The sequence below is a fragment of the Pyxicephalus adspersus genome, chromosome 3, assembly GCF_032062135.1.
Source record: "Pyxicephalus adspersus chromosome 3, UCB_Pads_2.0, whole genome shotgun sequence".
Taxonomy (NCBI): domain Eukaryota; kingdom Metazoa; phylum Chordata; class Amphibia; order Anura; family Pyxicephalidae; genus Pyxicephalus; species Pyxicephalus adspersus.
In genome coordinates this window covers 132,168,617-132,187,138 of record NC_092860.1, presented here as the reverse complement: position 1 = coordinate 132,187,138, position 18,522 = coordinate 132,168,617, and the positions used below count along the sequence as shown (strand labels likewise).

Below are 18,522 nucleotides of genomic sequence, written 5' to 3'. Positions count from 1 at the left end.
ACAAACGAACAATTCATAGACATGAATTAAAGAATTATTGGGTTCAGGGTACAAATATATAACAAGAGAGTACAAGAGATGTTGCTGCAGAGTTAGAGCATCTTTGGAGCACATTGTAAAAACAAGGTCGGCATTATGTTGTCTCAGTGCTTACAGTAGAAGTGCAATGGCTCCACATTCTGCTTTATAACTATATGAGGATAGTTCACATTGCACAACCAAGTCCAGATGACATTACCAGTCACCATTATAGGCAGATGAGAAAGTTTTCTGGCACAAAGGCAGTGGGATATTTTAAACCTCATTTCTGCAATAACAACCGCTTACCTATCTAAGTGATGTTATTGTGCTGAAATGCTATAAGTAATATTAGTAACTGCATTAACAGTTAATTATTTAGATCCCCTATAGCATGGGATAACACTTATGTTGGTAAGGGAACTGTGCTTTAAAATACAAATTGCTTTTAATGTTCAAGTATTACATCTGAAATGGATTCGCTCTACATAACTACTAACTCATTATGTATCTCATTAACTATTAACAAGTAAAAATCATAGATAGATTGTCATACATTATACAACATGCCAAAAACACCCAAACAGCACAGATGTAATATGGCCCTTAAAGCCAGTTGGTACTCGGGATTTGTCACTATTGTGTTATATATGATTCTTTTTTTTTTTTTACAAAAAAGGTAAGCCCATAAAGAAAAGATTTAATACCGACCTGTCCCACCATGTGTAATCTCTGCTTTCTTGTGGTGATAAGCTGGCTGGAAAATGTTCTACATTTGCCACCGCCAGTATTGTCAGATGACTGCACCCCCCATTCTTTGTAGCTCCATCTGACGACTTTGTGCCACTACTGTCTCATGGCGATGTAGATGCCGGCAAAAGTCACATGTAAGGGGATTAAACATCAGATAACCTGTGCATGTAGGATACAATATAGCTTTTCAAGGATCAGAAATCAGTAGCATGCATGGTAGGGCAAAGCAGAATTTTTTTTATAGGCTGGTCATATTTAAAGCTAAACTTTAATCTGCTTATATATTGCTTTTGTGGTTCCTCTTTTCTCCCCTCACCAACATGCTAAAATAAATTATTAAATAGAACCTGTTGTAATACATACAGGTAGTCACATGCGAGATACACACATGATAGGGACTGTAGGTTTGTTCTTAAGTTGAATTTGTATGTAAGTCAGAACAGGTACATTATTTTAATAAATACAATTAGGACAGATGTTTGTCTCAACATATTATTAGGCAGCATAGTGTCACTAACTGTATAAAATCGTTCCTGTGAGTTAATCACAAACAAAGCAAAAAATTAACTTTATGGAGCCTAGACATTCATTAACTTCTGGAGCAAACTGTGCTTTGATTTGCAAAAAGAAATAATTGCAGGGTTTGTTTTGGTCATTAAAGAGTTACAAGAGGCTACAGATAGCTATGTGCTTATAAAAATCATCCACAACCCCAACTGTGTTTAGCAAAAGATTTCTTCTGCAAGTCATGCAAACTGCCCCCCCCCCCCAATCAAGCCTCTGTCCTGCACACGAGTGAGCAGGGAAGCCCCATTCATATCTAGGTGTCGTTCATATCTTAACTCAGGGACTACCTGTACCATAATATAGACCCAGCAGCATCATCATTAGGTATTTTGTGTTACCATATGCAATGATTACAGTCCATAGGTGTGGGAAGGGTTGTAAGATTGTTGCACATAGCTTCCTGAAAACAAGAAGCTTTGATAACACCAACATGTGATGAATAAATCTAGTAGATGAAAAGGGTGAGTAATAGACAGTAAGGCTGGATTTAAACATTAAAAAAAAAAAATTAAAATTTTTAGGCAGTAGCGCTGCAGTTAACTGCATTTAACCAGTTTTAAAAAATAGTTATGATTGTAACAAATGGGTTATTTTTTTCTCCTTTTTGTTACAGGTGATTGCTTGGGGTGTTTTAGATGCTAAATGTAGTGTCCAGGGATTATTTACCACCCCACCTGTCTCCAAAGATTTGAATAGGAACCCTTTCTACCATTTCTGCAAGTGTTTTTATTTTGTACAGGTGTTTAGGAGGCCTGGAAGTTTGATTCTTGGCAAGGATACTGTCCGCATGGAGTTTCTCCCACATTCCAAAAACATGCAGTTAGATTTTTGGCTTCAACCCAAAATTAACCTTAGACTGTATTACAGACATATGACTATGGTAGGGGCATTGGAATGTGAGACCCTTTGAGTGACAGCTAGTGATATGACTATGGACTTTGTAACGCACTACATATTATGTTGGCACTATATAAATACAGAATAATATTAACGACATGCAGAGGGTTCATTACATTACATAGGTTACTACTTTCCATGGCTCAATATCTGCCTATATAAGGATTTGCAAACACCAAGCAAATACCACCTTTTAATGCTTCTTGGCACCTAGCCGTTGCCAGTAGGCTCCACTTTAGGCTAAAAACTTAAAGTGTAACTAAAGTAACACATTACAGGCAGGGTTGCTAGCAGGCAGGGTTTTTATTGCAGAAATCACAAGTGATGTTCATTCTGCAATAAAACATACTTACCTGCCTGTTCACCATCTTCTTTTTGGAAAAAAAAAAAAAGGACCAGCTCAAAAAAAAAAAGACCGGTGTCACCTGAGGGTCTGGATGAACCCTCTGCATGCATGTGTGGGAGTTATATCATCACAACCTGTCAAGATGCCCAAAGATCTGATACCTGGAAGATGAGCAAAGGAGGACAGATGAGTGAAAATAAAAAAGCTGTGATCAGACCAGTATGGTTATTTTATTGCAGAAAGGACATAGCCTGTCTCTTCTGCAAAAAAGGACCTGCCTGGTTGTAAAGTTTTATTTTTAAAATTTAGTTCTATTTTAACGATTCTGATTGGATAATGTGTGACATCCGTCAGCCAAAAACATGAGACAGCTGTACCCCACCTGCTGAAGCTGGTAATCTAAGAGAAGCAATTGCAGTATAAGAACTCCATACAACTGAGCAGAATGAAAAGTAAGCCCGGGTACAACCTAAACAATAAACATTTTTAAAATAAAAACTATTAATGCCACATGTCTATAAAAGGGGTTTGGTTACTTAACACGTGAAGAGGGCCAAAACTTTGGGCTGTGGTGAACCTGTAATAGAAATGCATTGTACATATTGCTAGCCATTGATGGTAGAACACTTGGCACAGATGGTGCAGTATATAGTAATCCAATATTCACCTAGCACTAGTGAATTTCTGCAGTGCGGTCACTCTATTGTTACTGTATCTGAGTTTAGTGCACCTTGGGGACAGTCCCAAACCACTGCAGTTTAATCAATAGTAATTCTGAAACACCAACACTTTACCTACCTATTTCTTTACACAACACACAGCATTATAAATATTATCATGTGCAGCCTTCAATGAGATGTATTTCAGGATCCTGAAACTTATCCAGCTGCCCATTACTTTTCTAGACTTCAATGCTCTAGTACATCACTAGACACATTACAAAGTACTGGACAGACAGGAACATTTGGATTCAGACTAAAAGGAAAACAATAATGGCGAGTAACCTGCAGAGCTTTCCTGGAAGATTATTGTGAGTTAGTGTGATTACTGACTACTTGGCTGAGCACTGAATTCCATCCGTTCATTCAATCATTCCTACACTCATACATGTCAATTTTCTACAGACTGGAACAATTTTGATAAATGATTTATCTCTCAGATACAGCTTCATATAGGTGACCAGTAAAAGCAGAAGTAAACTTCACCCCCACAAGAGCTGTTTGCCATATTGTGCAGGTATACACAGCATATTAATAATAATAATAATAATTTCCATGTGATGGTAGACTTTATGTTACTACTATAGTTCTGTATACAAACACAACATACACACTTTTCTTTTCATGGTACATAGAGCTGCATATGCATCCCCAGTTCCCCATATGCATATAGACCGAATAAACTCACGCATGCATGTGGCCAATAAAAGTAGCCAAAGTTCCCACTACTGGAAGAGGAGGGGAAGAAGATCAAGGTGTCTGCGAAGGATACTGAACAGATGAGTTTAAATAAAATTTGTGAACAAGCAGGTAAACTTTTCTTATTACAGAAGGGACAAGTGATGCACCTGTCTAATAGATATTTTTGGTTTTTGTTGTTTAGTTCAGCTTTAAATGTCAGAGTGATCTTCACCCAGTCTTCCTCCGGGTTTACAGTCTTTGGAATCTTGATTGGCCAGGGTGGAATGACACAACAACCACACATGTGCGCCAGAATTGCTTTGACTCGGCGCACAATTCTGCCAAGACTGTACACTGAGCTACGCATATGTGGCTTATTGTACATTACTGGCAGGACCATAAGAAGAGTTTTCATATCTTGAGATGCCTGTCAGTGCGTTTTCATTTCACTTTAACAAATATGTGCAGAATCGCTATATTTTTTTCCAGCAAGATACAAATATTTGCATAATACCCAATACAACAAGAGAACAGTCTGATGCAGAAAAAATGTATGTTTTGTAAATTGAAAACTATTCTTCAGAATAAAGTATCAGACCTGATAGGAAAGGAGGTAATTGGTTTTCTTTCCCTTTTGTTGGAATTGGGATTTGTTGGTATTACACAACTTTGTAATGAAAAGCCTTTCTTCCTCCCTCTTATTCCCTGCCTACCCATGCTCCAGCCTGACATAGAGGTTGATATGTTACATTCATCCGTTTTATGTTCAAAATTGTATTAGGTATGTGTTTGACATCATTTGTAATGTTTGAAAATAAAAATTGTAATTTTAATCAATTTTTACCTATGTTTGTGTCCATTGTCCATTTCCTGTGGGAAGGATATTTTGTGCAAATGGTGTTAAATTAGATATTGAGATTGGACACAATTAGTATTGGATGTAAATTTGTAACAACAAATTGATGAGTCTTACTTTACACAAGAAGCTGCCCTAGAGACCCTGAATATGGATTGCATTCCGTATAAGCTCTGTGCCTGCATTCTGGGTTTAGTCAAAACTTCAATTTAAACAGTCAATTTAAGAAGTGAAGGTTTTACATACAGGACTACTTCTTACAGGTCATCAATAACAGATGTGGAGAATGGTTTTATGTTTCCTAACTTTAAAGAACCTCAGCCTTCCCTTACCAGAGAGTTCTCTTTGTGAATTCTGTAATAAATATCCAGATGGAAGAAGAAAACAAAACTGAAAAAGTTTTCTGAGTTTGAAAATGTTCAGGCTTTGTACTGACCGCTACAAGGTTGTTGCCCTAGGAATTTGCCAATACTAGGACAAATATGGACTGAGACGCACATCTGTACCAGTTCCTGTATTATTAAGGCTTTGTTTAGACTATCAGTATTTTACACATAGTTTACCACTTCCAGGAGCCTGTTGTAACACACACATTTGTAAGCATTTGCAAGAAGACTAGGGTGGTGGCCAGGGCAATCCACCCCTAGATTCTGCACATAATTTCCAAACAAGCACAGCAATGCTGTATACTCCACAAAGAAGGATAATAAATAGAAACAGTAAACAATTTATTCTAATGTTACCTTTTTTGCAATCAGTTTTAAGTGGTAGAACCATGGTTTAAACATCAAAACCACTTTGAAAGAGTGTTAGTCTGAACTCAAAATGTTACTGAGACCTGGATTTCCCAGGGTGAAATCTGGAAGTGTAATGGGTGCCTACATATATTACAAGCGGGAATGTTCAGTCAATACAAGATTTGCACCAGTTCAGGCTGATCTGCAGCATCACTTGCACAGTTAAAAAGTATTATTCAGATGCATTTGCACAATAATAATAATAATATTAATAAATGCTGTAGCATACTACACTGTATATGTGCATTTCCTATATTATGCCATTCATACTTGCACTGCAGATTAACACTTGTTGAAGGGTCATTGAATAAGGTGCAACTTCAATGTTCATCAGCCTATGTAAATTAACAAACGCTTGGTGTAAAAAAAGATTTATGGTTAGTTCCAAAAGAAAGGATTGTATGTCCTTATCCAAAACTAAAGAAATGCTTGTGCCTTGTGATGCAGTTTGATGACAGGTATAATTTAAAGGTTAGACCTTCTGTCAAGTTTTTATTGGCAAGATTAACCACTCATTTGTTCATTTTGATGACTGTTGACACTAAGAAAGAAAATGATGGGAAATCCAAAAATTAAGAGTTGTGGAAGTAAATCTTAACAACCGTTAATGTTCAAGAGGGGAATTTCTTTCACTTTGGCAGATTTTCTTTTACTTTCGTTTGGGTCTTTGAGATGTGAAAAAAAGGGAAATGTCCCCAATGCTACATCAAAAAAAGTTTCCAGGGTTTTGAGCCTTCCCTTACACATACACTTTAAATATAAAAAGGAGGCTACAATTGCTGACCTTCTGAAAGTGCTGGATACCTGGACTATACCCATCTATACCCGATGTCCATACAACAAATATGCAGATGGAAATGTCAGAGATCCCAATACTCATCATAGTTCTGGGATACAGATTCAAAGTACTGAAGCACGGGGGTAAAGTTGGCATCCAGACATCTAGTAATTTCAGGAGAGGCCAGCATTGGCAACCTTCATGTTCCTTTAATGACTTGGAATTGGAATCCTTCTCCATAATTCCCTTTAATAACTTGGAATTGGAATCCTTTCTGCAGGTAAATAAAAGTGTTCTACCTTTTACTAGTACAGTAGATGCCAGGGAGATATTGCCAATGGTTGGCAGAGCAGTATGTATTATAACACAAGCCTGGCTGACATATACACATCTCTAAGAAGTGGCAACGACTATCTACTTAGTTGGCCGTGAGCTCATCCAGATGTAGTTTTATGTGTACAGAAAGAGTGTGGCATCATGAATATTGATGAGGCTCCAATATGATTACATTATTTTGTTGTTTTTCACTATAACAAGCTGCATTAAATTATACATTAGATCTATAGCCCTCCAACCGCACATTTGTAGAATACAGGGAGTGTATAAAGGGCTGGCAGCTTTCAGAATCCCAAACATTGTTATAAGCACTGCATACAGGACTACAACTCACTTTTATAGTCTGTAAAATGACATCACCGATGACATTTCAATAAATATATAATGGTAATATACATTTTAACTCCTCCTAATGACTTCAGACTCCAAAGCAAACATATGGCAAACTTTATCTACCAATAAAACACCCTGAAAATGTTTAATTTGAATGCAGACCTGTACAGAGAGAATATGGCACCCATTGCTAACTTTTTGCAAAGGTTAGTTACCTGGCTGACATGCTGAGCCAATGGTTTTAATACTTTCTGAGACATAAAGCAGTGAAAATGTCATTCATTGAAATTTTCCCTGGTGGAAAACCAATGAATGCCATTAGAACACATGGATAGATTCTCCACCAGGGATTATTTAAAAGGAATGTCAGATTCACTTCTTTATACATAGACCCTATAGACTTGTAACAAACATGTAAATGATCACACATCTAATATTCACAAATGCATCTGTAATTGGATCCAACGTGCAGATTAGGGGTCTGACTTTGTAATCTGTGTGCTTGTTCCAGGTCAGTGATTTGGAAATTGTTGAACCAGAGGCAGCCAGGCTGCTGGTATTTTTAGGAGGTCAGAGCAGCCCCTGTGTTCTCACTACTGGTTTCCTTTAAAATGAGCTATGAATGTGTGCTTGGAACTGGGAATCTCTCTCTCTCTCTGATACTCAATATCTCGAATTTCTCCTTTAGTAACCCAAGCATTATTTATTCAGATAATAGACCCAGAAAAGGCTTCCCTGACGTACATCTCGGGGTCAATGTGATTTTACAATCTTTGTACATCAGATCTGCAATGCATTGGGCTGGAATGGGGAATGTCCTGCTGTCCATTCTCAAAAAAGTTTACAAATCACATCAGCAAATAAAACCAGATAAGATAACACAGAACACCAGCAACACAATAAAACTGATTTAAAAGATGATTGCCAAGAATTTCCATTGGCTACGCCTGCAACCCAAACAAAGCAGAGCACCCAAAATACAATCACATGGATAGACGAGGTATTAGATGTCACACCACACTACACACATTGCTATATCTATCGCATGATGAATATACTAAGGGCTATGTTTATATAACAGGGAATCCCTCAAACATTCACTGGTGGGAATCTACCAGGTCAATGTGTTTCAATGACAGTAATTGAGACCCACCTGGGAATGTTTAAGAGAATGTCAGATTCACTGATTTATAGATAGAGCCCTAGAAGAGCAACATTGTGCACTATATTCTTGTTGTATATGAAGTGAATTCTGATCAATATTTGATTCAGCTGATTCAGTGATGGCAATTACTGACAATCAATCGATCGTACTACCAAACACCACAATGTGTAAAGCCTATTCTTCATATTAATCCGAAATACAAATTATTAACTATATTTTCACTGCAATTTCCCTATTATAAGCATATGAATCGAAGTTCAATCAAATGGAAATCGATGGAGAGATCTCCAATCCTCGTTATCGATTGATCGGAAATTTTCTGACAGGTATTTTCGATTCTAAACTTGATTTTAGTAGATCATTAAACAATCAATGTATGAATATTTTACAGACCCATTGCTTATTTCATGAGTTTAGGAGTGACAGGCGAGTGCTGATTGGCTGCTCCATAGTGCTTCACCTTGCTCCTGGTACTCATTGATGTGCACAGCTCAGAAGCCTGGTGCAAAGTTTAGCTGTCATCTGAATAGAGTGTGACCTGCATGGAGTGTGACCTGCCTGCATGGAGTATGGAGTGTTATCTGCATGAAGTGTTACCTGCATGGAGTGTGACCTGCATGGAGTGTGACCTGCATGGAGTGTGACCTGCCTGCATGGAGTATGGAGTGTTATCTGCATTAAGTGTTACCTGCATGGATTGTTACCTGCATGGAGTGTGATCTGCATGGATTGTTACCTGCATGGAGTGTGATCTGCATGGAGTGTGACCTGCATGGAGTGTGACCTGCCTGCATGGAGTGTGACCTGCCTGCATGGAGTGTGACCTGCCTGCATGGAGTATGGAGTGTTATCTGCATGAAGTGTTACCTGCATGGAGTGTTACCTGCATGGAGTATTACCTGCATGGAGAGTTCCTGTGGCCAGTCTGACCAGGTACTGCACAAACTTGAGGATCTCCCTTTTACACCGCTTCCTACAGGTACTCATTGTGATCTTCAGCCTGGATGTCCGGACAGAGGGATTGTCTGATCTCTTCCCCGCACACAAGGATCCTGTGATTTCTTGTAGAGCAGAGTGTGTGCAGAGTGTGAGATGTGCAGAGCCCGGGATGTGATGTGTATGTGACTTTCCCAGCAGCCTGGCTCTGCCTGCACACAGCCCGGACACTACATGTGTCACCGATCCCAGAACCGCCACTGGGGGGCGCCTGAGAGCCGGCCCGCCTGGACTACTCACATCACTGTGACTGCAGCCAGCCCAAAGCTCTGTAGTATGGGGGATTCTATGCAGCAATGTGTTATACAGAAATCAGGACACTACTTACTATCTCTACAACCACACAACTGGCTCTGCTTTGCAGGAACAATCTCCCTTCTTCCTCCCTAGTTCTCCCTATATATATTCATCAATTACCCATTTTATCAACCAGGGTTCCTCCAGAGCTGGCTGGGGATTCCTTGCACAATTGGTGCCACTCAGTCAGTTTAAGGACAGTTTTACTAGGATGACATTCTTCCCACTGGCCAGCAATGTAAGAGGCATTCTTCCCACTGATCACCACATTATTGTACTGAGATATTTGAATATAATGTTTATAGCAGGGGTTCTCTGAAGATCCAAAACCTATTTCCAAGCGTTTCTGCGTGTTAAAAAGGTCAAGAAACCCTGATTTAACCTTTACAAAGCATTTTTTACTCTATACCTTTTATCTTAATTAGTCCATGTGTTCTTTTGGAAATCTAATTTAAAAGAATAGTAATGCTAAAAAATTGATTATTTTGTGCATTATCTTTTTAAAGGCTCCCAGAATTGGACTGTGCAAATTGCTTACATATATTAAGCTAAGAGGTGTCCCTCCAATTGTTGGGCAATATGAGTGCATAGTTATGCAGAAGACAAGGAGGACGATGGGTCTAGATTACTGAAAATGACTATACAGAAAACTGAAGAGTTCCTTTATCTCATCTTTACTCTTGTAATTCTTTTTGCATTCTTTCTTCTTTGATGGTTTTATTCCCATGCAGGCATCATACTGACCAACCAATCAAATGGGCAAAGATTGAGATAAGGAAGAAAAGAAGGGAGAAGGTGGCGTGCCCTGCAACAGAACAGTACAGGTGACCATAGCGGGTTTAGTTACACTGTAATGCGTAACTGAACTTTAAAAAGAAAAATGGCAAGCAGGCAGATCCTTATTTCAGAAGGGACAGAGAATGTCTTTTCTGCAATAAAACAAACTCATCTGTCTGTTGAATTCATAGCTCAGTGTACAATTCCAGCATACCTAGGTGATGGGGAATATGTTAACTCTTGCATGTGAGTTCCTTCATTCCAGTCTGGTCAATCAACAAGGAACAAGGAAAGAGAAGATTATTTCTGCTTTAAGAAAATTAATCTTATTTTGATCACATCTGGATAAGACCAATGTTTTGGTCTTAAACAATCATCAATGTATACATATAAAGTCATGTGAAGAAATACATATAGGCACATCCCATGGAAAATGTTGTATACAATATTTGAACAGGCAGACATTAATATCTTCATTCAGACAGTGCCTAGAGATATATTGTGCTATGATAAGTAGGTAAGAGTGAGAAGGCCTTTGACATTCTTGGGAAAATTTCTTTGAACTTCCAATTTGGACAAACTGATTTCGCAGACCCATCAGAAGATCGAGGAAATCATTACAGGAGGAGTACCGCGGCTGCAAGCCCTCATTTAACCTCCCTGGGATCGAGCACAGGAGGATTCCCACGGCTGTATTCATGAATGCAGCCGCGGTACTCCTCCTGTCAGTGTGAGTCCCACGGCTGTGCTCATCAATAAATGCAGACGTGGGAATCATCACAGGATGATTGCCACGGCTGCATTCATTCATGATGACCACAGCCACGGAACTCTTGTGTTCCTGGATAGAGAATCTCTATAATAGGAAAACACATATTGCAGGGCTACAAGAGCAATCAGGAGAGCGGAGCTGACAGCTCCGCTCCCTTGATTGTTCTTGCAGGTCCCAAAAATGTGATATCGACGGTCGAATTTACACAGGCCGTTCCCACTTACATGTTTGGTAAGCGAGAACGGCCTGATTCGCCACAAGATCAAATTTTAAAATTTTGCTCGCTCATCCCTAATGGGAAGTACATTTTTTTAAATCAGAAGCTGGTAATGTCCCCTTTAGCAGTAAATAGTTTGCATACCTTCCCAACACACTCTTAACATCAACTACATGACATATTTGAACCCTCATCCATGAAAAATTTCAAAAGTTGGTGTCTTTGCATGAACTTCCTATTTCATTTAGCTTCCGGAAAATGAAGTTCATTGTGTGTTCACAGGCCTTGCTAGACCCAGGCACCTGGGGTACATGCTGCCCTTTGTCTTGGGTCTAGTAGTCAGAGTGTTATCCTCTGCCTCATGCTGGCAATGCCAATCACAGTGATATTCCCCCACCTACTGGATTGTAAGCTCTTTGGAGCAGGGTCCTCTCTTTCAGTGTCACTGTCTGTATTTGTCATTTGCAACCCCTATTTAATGTACAGTGCTGCCTAATATGTTGGCGCTATATAAATCCTGTTTATTATTAATATTAATATTAATATTCAGCCAAAGCTGCATGTATTGTTACAGCATGGCTTCATGTAAGCAGGTGAAAGATCTGTGTAGCTTTTTACAACTGAATGCTACTGAAGCTCCAACTGAAAATAATAATACCTAGTAATTGTTTGATTGTTTCCAGTGACCCAAAAAAAAACTTTTTACATACACAATCCTAATATGTGGGTTCAGTGGTGAACAGACAGGGTTTTCCTAATAATAGAATCAGCAATCTGACTACAATGTGACTGTTAAAAACTAACAACCACGGGCCACAAGCGGATAGGAGAACTATTGAGTGAATTGTTTGTAGTCCTTTAAACTTAGATACTGAAAATAACAGTTCTGGCTCAGCTTGGCGGTGGATGATTTGAAATCTAATATTTACCTCTTCCATCTGCCAGCCCCTACGTCATTATTGTGTCCTATTTTAAGCCACTGCAACTTAAAATAAATCCGTCAAGGGACAAATATAGGGGTGTCATTACAGACATCCTTTTGAAAATTTTAGTTGCTTGGAAATATATAATTTCAATCTGTCCTGGGACCCTGGAAACATGGATCAGAAAAGACAGAAAGAAGCAAAAGTCTATGTAGCACTAAGTGATTCCTAACATGATTATTCCAAAGGGTTCAGAAATGGCAGCCCAGCAACTAAAACTTCCAGAAGTAGTTCAGAAATGGAAATCATCTATATATGCTATATAAGATAAATATATACAATAATATATAATAAAACATATATTATCTCAGCTAACTCTTGAATACTTTCCTCCAGTTTCAACACAAATAAACAAAAAAAAACATTCTTATAAATATTATTCTTTTGTTTGGCTTGGCTGATATTTTAACAGCTCCCACTCTGTATATCAGGAGCACCGACATCATCTACTGTATGAATGAACTGTATTTCTGCATGCAATAAAAACATCAGCACATAATAATTCTTACAGTTACTGTTTCTATATGCTCTATGAGCATTTTATGGAACATTACTTAATATTTAAAGTCAAATGTCCCTTAGTCTTTGCGTATCTTCTTTTTTTTTTCTCCTCCCATTCTACTCTTTTTCCCCACTGGATGAAATATTTCTGGGGCTTTCTGCTTTTCCATTTTTAATGTTATGTTACACAAAAGCAGCAAGGAAAACTAACATTAGGCAAACGTATTGTTTCATTCTCCATAATAGAATAATTAGAAGTCTTTAGAAACACCTACATGTCTTTATTAAACATAAAAGCTAAATTGCTACTGCAACACAAAGAGAAATTCAGCAAAAACTATTACTCTAAACTGATGGCCAATAACAACGAACCAAGAAACTGTGAACAATATATAAGGTGGTAGACAGATTTGTCGAAAGTGGCCAGATTGGTCTTTCCCCAACTCTTGGAGGGGGTGCAAGGTCTGAAGCGGCTCTGACTCCTTCTCTCTTCTCTTGGGAGATGGATGTAGTAGTAATCCAGTGCTGTGAGGATGGTAGGGTATGTTCTTGGTTATTGCAACAAGGAAGGTTTTGATGCATTTTACAAGAAACACCTTGCTATTTACCTCCATACTGCACACCTGTACTATGTCAGTGAAAGATACAGAAGAGAAAAGTATGGCAATCTTATTTGTCACCTAGCATCAATTAAATGGCACCAAACTTGGCCATCCTAACCTCTCTGCTATGTCCATGTGTAAAGTAGGAAGAATTAAAATAAAATTATTATTATTATTATTATTATTATTATTATTATTAATAAACAGGATTTATATAGTGCCAACATATTACGCAGCGCTGTACATTAAATAAGCGTTGCAAATGACAGACTAATACAGACAGTGACACAGGAGGAGGAGAGGACCCTGCCCCAAAGAGCTTACAATCTAGAAAGAGAAATTGTTAGAACTTCACTTGTAGTATAATTAAACAGGAGTTAGTCTTAGCAACCCCCTTGCCAAATTATTATCACATTCTCAAAGAAAACCATTTCTACTATTTCTCCAGTTTTTCCCTTGTGGCGTCTAACATTCTGCAGCACTGCAGGTGCTCTTTAAAGAGTCCAAGTCAGGTCAGGCAGACAGAAATAAACGGAGAAATCAGGATCCTATTTTTTTCAGCCAGAAGCTGAGCAAGCTAGCATAGGGAGATGTTTCTGCTGCAGATGCAGGTTTCTTGTACTACGATACACTAATATCCGTCTAATGCTGAAACATCAGCTTGGGCTTAAAGGAGAATATATTTCTATACTGTGTTGTACACATGAAACAGACCAACTCTAATAATGTATTTTTTACTAAATGATACGATAGCATGTTTACATAGATATAAAGATAGATATAAAAGAGACCAATCCCACAACTCTAATAATGGAATATAAGTGTTTTTACTAAATGATGCTGTAGCACGTTTACTTCCATGGCTGGGACTTAGCTATAGTGCTATCTGCAGCCTCAGACTCTTGCTGCGTTAAATATTCTGAAGCCATAAAAATCACTGCAGTTAACTAGTAATTACTGGTCTGCAAGCAGTCCTAGACCAATAACTTGCAGGTTTATGTTTGTATTTTTGCTGGGAAGCAGAACTATATGGAGCTCAAGCTTTTCATTTTACTGGCAGAGGAAACTCAAGGAAAAAGGAGAAGAGCTCTATAAGGATAAGTGATCATGTTAACTTGTGCTGAATGAAGCAGTTATGTTTTAATATGGGATGCAATGATGAACTTGATAAAAGTATACATAGAAAGGATGCCAGTAAGTAACCAGTAGTCCTGTTTTCAAAATTAAGGATCCCGCTGGGATTTATTGCAGGAAAAGGTGATGTCCTTTCTGCAATAAGCATGACTAGGGTGGAGAAGATGAATTCCCTTTCCAACCACATACCCCATTTCCAAATACCCCCTTTATTTAAATAATCACAGACATCAGTTGGATTAAAATAGGTCATAGCAGCCTTTTTATTAACCAAATATTATTACAAATACAACATACTGTGCAATAGCTTTTTTAATTACCAAAGAGTTGCAGTTCCATGCAAATGACTAACACCCAACCACATTTTCTTCCTATGGATACTTCTTCCTGGCCCCAGCCGCTACCACACCGGCTCGGGGACAACAGTACCGGCATCCACAGCTCCCCCCAGCCTTCCTGACAATCATGTGTCACCTGAGGCTCCACTTAAAACCAAGAACCCCATGATTGGTTCCACCCACCTGTTACTTCACCTATCCTTATTTTTTGGACCTGCAACCCCTGCTGCCATGACAAAACATGCACTGCCCACTTCCATCCATGTAAGAATAACCCACAAAAAAGGGGGAGGGCAGGTGGGCAATTTCTCTTCTTACGACTGATTGCCCCCCTTATTCTTCCTTACTTTATCCTATCGCCCTTGACCCCACATCTCCTCTTGACCACATGTAATCCACCCCCATACTCATTTAACTCTTCTGTCCTGTACTTTTCCCTTCCCATCCCTGTCATAAGGCCCTCTGCTAATGTTTCTTTCATTGCTCCAGGCCTTCTTTCTTACCTGCCTGATCACGGTTCTATGCTGTTAAAAAACACCGGGTGGCATGCAAAGATAAGTGGAGGACACATTCCAGCTTCATAGTGGCTGCTGGGACTAAATAACGCCCATGTCTCCATCCCAGTCTGGCCAATCAAGATGTCCAAAGAGCGAAAACAGGAAGATAAGATAGAGGAAGATGGTGGTGCCCGCAGCAGAACAAGGAGAGATGTTAAGCAAAAGAAATGTTTCTACATGAATAGTATAAAAATATAATAGGGCTTTACATTATCACTGGGGAAGAAGAAAAAGATTTAGGTAAAAAGACCTTCTTTTATTTTATATTTTATATATTTTTTATTAGATTTTTATATGCAGCTGCTAATGTTACAGAGCAGATCACTTTCACATCACAGGCTGTGTTTAGGTTGCAATGCAGGTATTGCTTCCTTACGGTGTTGAACCACTTATTTGGGTGTGGTGTTTCATGTACATTCACTTTGCAAGGTATATACCCCAATATCAATTTTGTGCAAAAGTAAAAAAATAAAAAACAGAAGTTTTGCACAGCTTCACTTTAGTTACTGAGCTGAAAATTCACAATGGTCATAGTCACAGTTGAGTTGATTTAGTAAGGGGGTAGAGCATACTCACGTCTCAATCTGAACATGTTCTACTGCTGTAGTAAATCAACTCGCTCTGTCGATGAATGATCACTGTAGCAAGCTGATATGCTGGCTGTATGCAAAGCAATTTTCAGGCAATTTCAATCACCTTCAACCAGCTTTTGTTAGCAAAAACAACCAAATGTCTCTCACCATCCTTAATTGTTTCATTATTTCAATAGAAATTGATGGTGCCTGATATTCTTGATTCAAATAAAACTGTTCATGGACCAAGACTTCATCTTGGTCATATGCACAATGGGTTAATCTCTAGGACTACATTTTCATTAAACATTTATGTTCTTTACCATAAATAATAAATATTAAACTGTTTAATAGCAAATAATATTTTGTAAAAGTTATTTTTAAAAATGCCAGTTTGCTTTCTTTACTTGGCAGACATTTTCTGCATAAAAAAGGTCCTATCAAACAAAATAAATATATAATATAATGATTTTGATGGTGAAACATTTTTCAATAACCATTAAATAAGGCCAGCAAAGTGCAGCAAAGTCAGACCCTGGGGGGATCAGTTTAGCCAGCAAAAATTTATCAGATTCATCCAATGGAATTTCTGCTGTACAGGGGATACCGAGTCAATTCCAATGTAAAGTAGATGCTTTTATTCAAAGTACACACATCTACATTTTTTTTAGTTTTTTGCCTTCTTGGAGTCTAGTTTTTTTCCAACACATTTCTAGGCTGATTTTATTGTGGGTGATACATAAGTCTGATATTACTTTGCAATAAGTTTGATTTAATGTGACAGACACAGCTGGTCTTCTGGGAAGAGCGATAATGGCCCTGATTCATCAAGTTGTGTTATCAATTGCTGACTGAATGTTGTATATCAAGCAGTATCATCAATGTGAAAATATCACTGAATCATGAAAGAAGATGAAAAAATTCCCTTGAGACTTTAACACAGAATTCACAAAGTCTGGTAAATAATGTTACATTTATACTAAAGATTTTATTGACTTTTTACTGTTCCCTAGCAAGTAAAAACCGAGTGCTAGCTGGGGCATAAGTTATGTTACAGGAACAGCAGATTTACGCTGCACATACACTGTGTGATCTTTTCAAATGATCAATTAGACTAAAATATTGAATCTATCAGGCCTACCAAAATTCCAATACAGGTAGTCCCCGGGTTACATATGAGATAGGGCCTGTAGGTTCTTTTTTTTTTTTACTAAATAAAATTTTTACTAAACTAAAATTTTTTTAATAAATGCAATTAGGACAGATGTTTATCTCAACATATTATTAGGCAGCGTGATGTTAGTTACTGTATAAAATCCTTATTGTGAGTTTATCACAAACAAAGCAAAAAAAAACAACTTTATGGTACCCAGACATTCATTAAATTCTGGAGCAAGCTGTGCTTTGATATGCAAAAAGAAGTTGTCTTGGTCATTAAAGAGTTACAAGAGCTTGCAGAAGAGCTCAGTCTCAGGTGTATCTAGCAAAAGATTTCTTTAGCAAGTTATGAAAACTGCCACCCTCCAAGCCTCCGTCCTGCACATGAGGGAGCAGGGAAACCCCGTAGGAGTGGTCCATATGTCAGATGGCCTTAACCTGGGGACTACCTGTACGTATTTTTACATTCTTTTTTGTTCAGTGGACCATCACATTGAAATTGATACCATATAATGGTGAAAATGATTGAAATACTGATCTAATACTCTCACGTGTTGTGGATGCTAAATCAAATGCTTCATCTAAATCAAAATTGAAATCGCAATCATGATGACGATGGAAAATAATGTCAAGAGAGAGCCGAGTGTGTGCTTAGCATGAACAGCATAGCTCAGAGGTCCATAGATCCTATTTTCTGCTGATCCACCAACCTCCTCTGACGCAAATACAACCAACCAATTGGGGAAATTGGCTAAAGCAGCAGTCACACTTAACCGCCTTGAGGGCCAATATCAATTACCAGCAGACATACCCCTGGTCCCACTACCTGTTCTTTACTAATATACCCTGTATTTAAAGGCCACAACACCAAAGATGGATCCTACCACCACTCTCCACCATCACCAGGACCACTGCCTACCGGTACCTCAATCACTCTACAAAATAAAGTAAACAAAAATTTTAGCCACACTTTCACCCAAAAGAGGGCAGGAAGCTCTTAATTCAATTCAAGAAAATCTAGTAGTGCTTTCTCTTCCTTTTCGCTCTCCAATCAACTCACTGACCTTACTATAATACTAAACACTTTCCTTAACTCTCTCTGTCCTCACTCCCTCACACGGTCATGCATCCCTTCCAAATACTTATTATTTTTTCTAGCTCCAGGCCTAACGTTACACTTTCTATGTAAAAAAAAAAGACAAATAGCACTTCAGTAATATATCCATGTGAGCTGGCTTCATGGGAAACATAAATTTGTGAGACACCAAAAAGTGGCACAGTTCTGTAAATACTGCCTTTCACCATTATTTAAATCAATATTTGCTTAAGGATTACCTATATACAATAAGTGAAAATTTGCTGTTTTATCAGA

The 18,522-nt window shown here is 38.3% G+C and overlaps 1 protein-coding gene across 2 annotated transcripts in view; it reads right to left on the bottom strand.

The window, feature by feature from the left end:
• The window catches only part of KCNIP4 (potassium voltage-gated channel interacting protein 4), a 304,565-nt gene that overhangs the window by 270,122 nt on the left and 15,921 nt on the right, over nt 1–18,522 (bottom strand). The window contains exon 1 of one of the 2 annotated variants that reach the window (XM_072406393.1): nt 9,146–9,396. The exons of the other annotated variant lie outside the window; for it this stretch is intronic. Within the exon in view, the coding sequence (XP_072262494.1) occupies nt 9,146–9,233 (88 nt within the window). The 5' untranslated portion in view covers nt 9,234–9,396. Of the gene's footprint in view, nt 1–9,145; nt 9,397–18,522 lie in introns of those variants that run through there. 2 annotated transcript variants of the gene reach the window in all.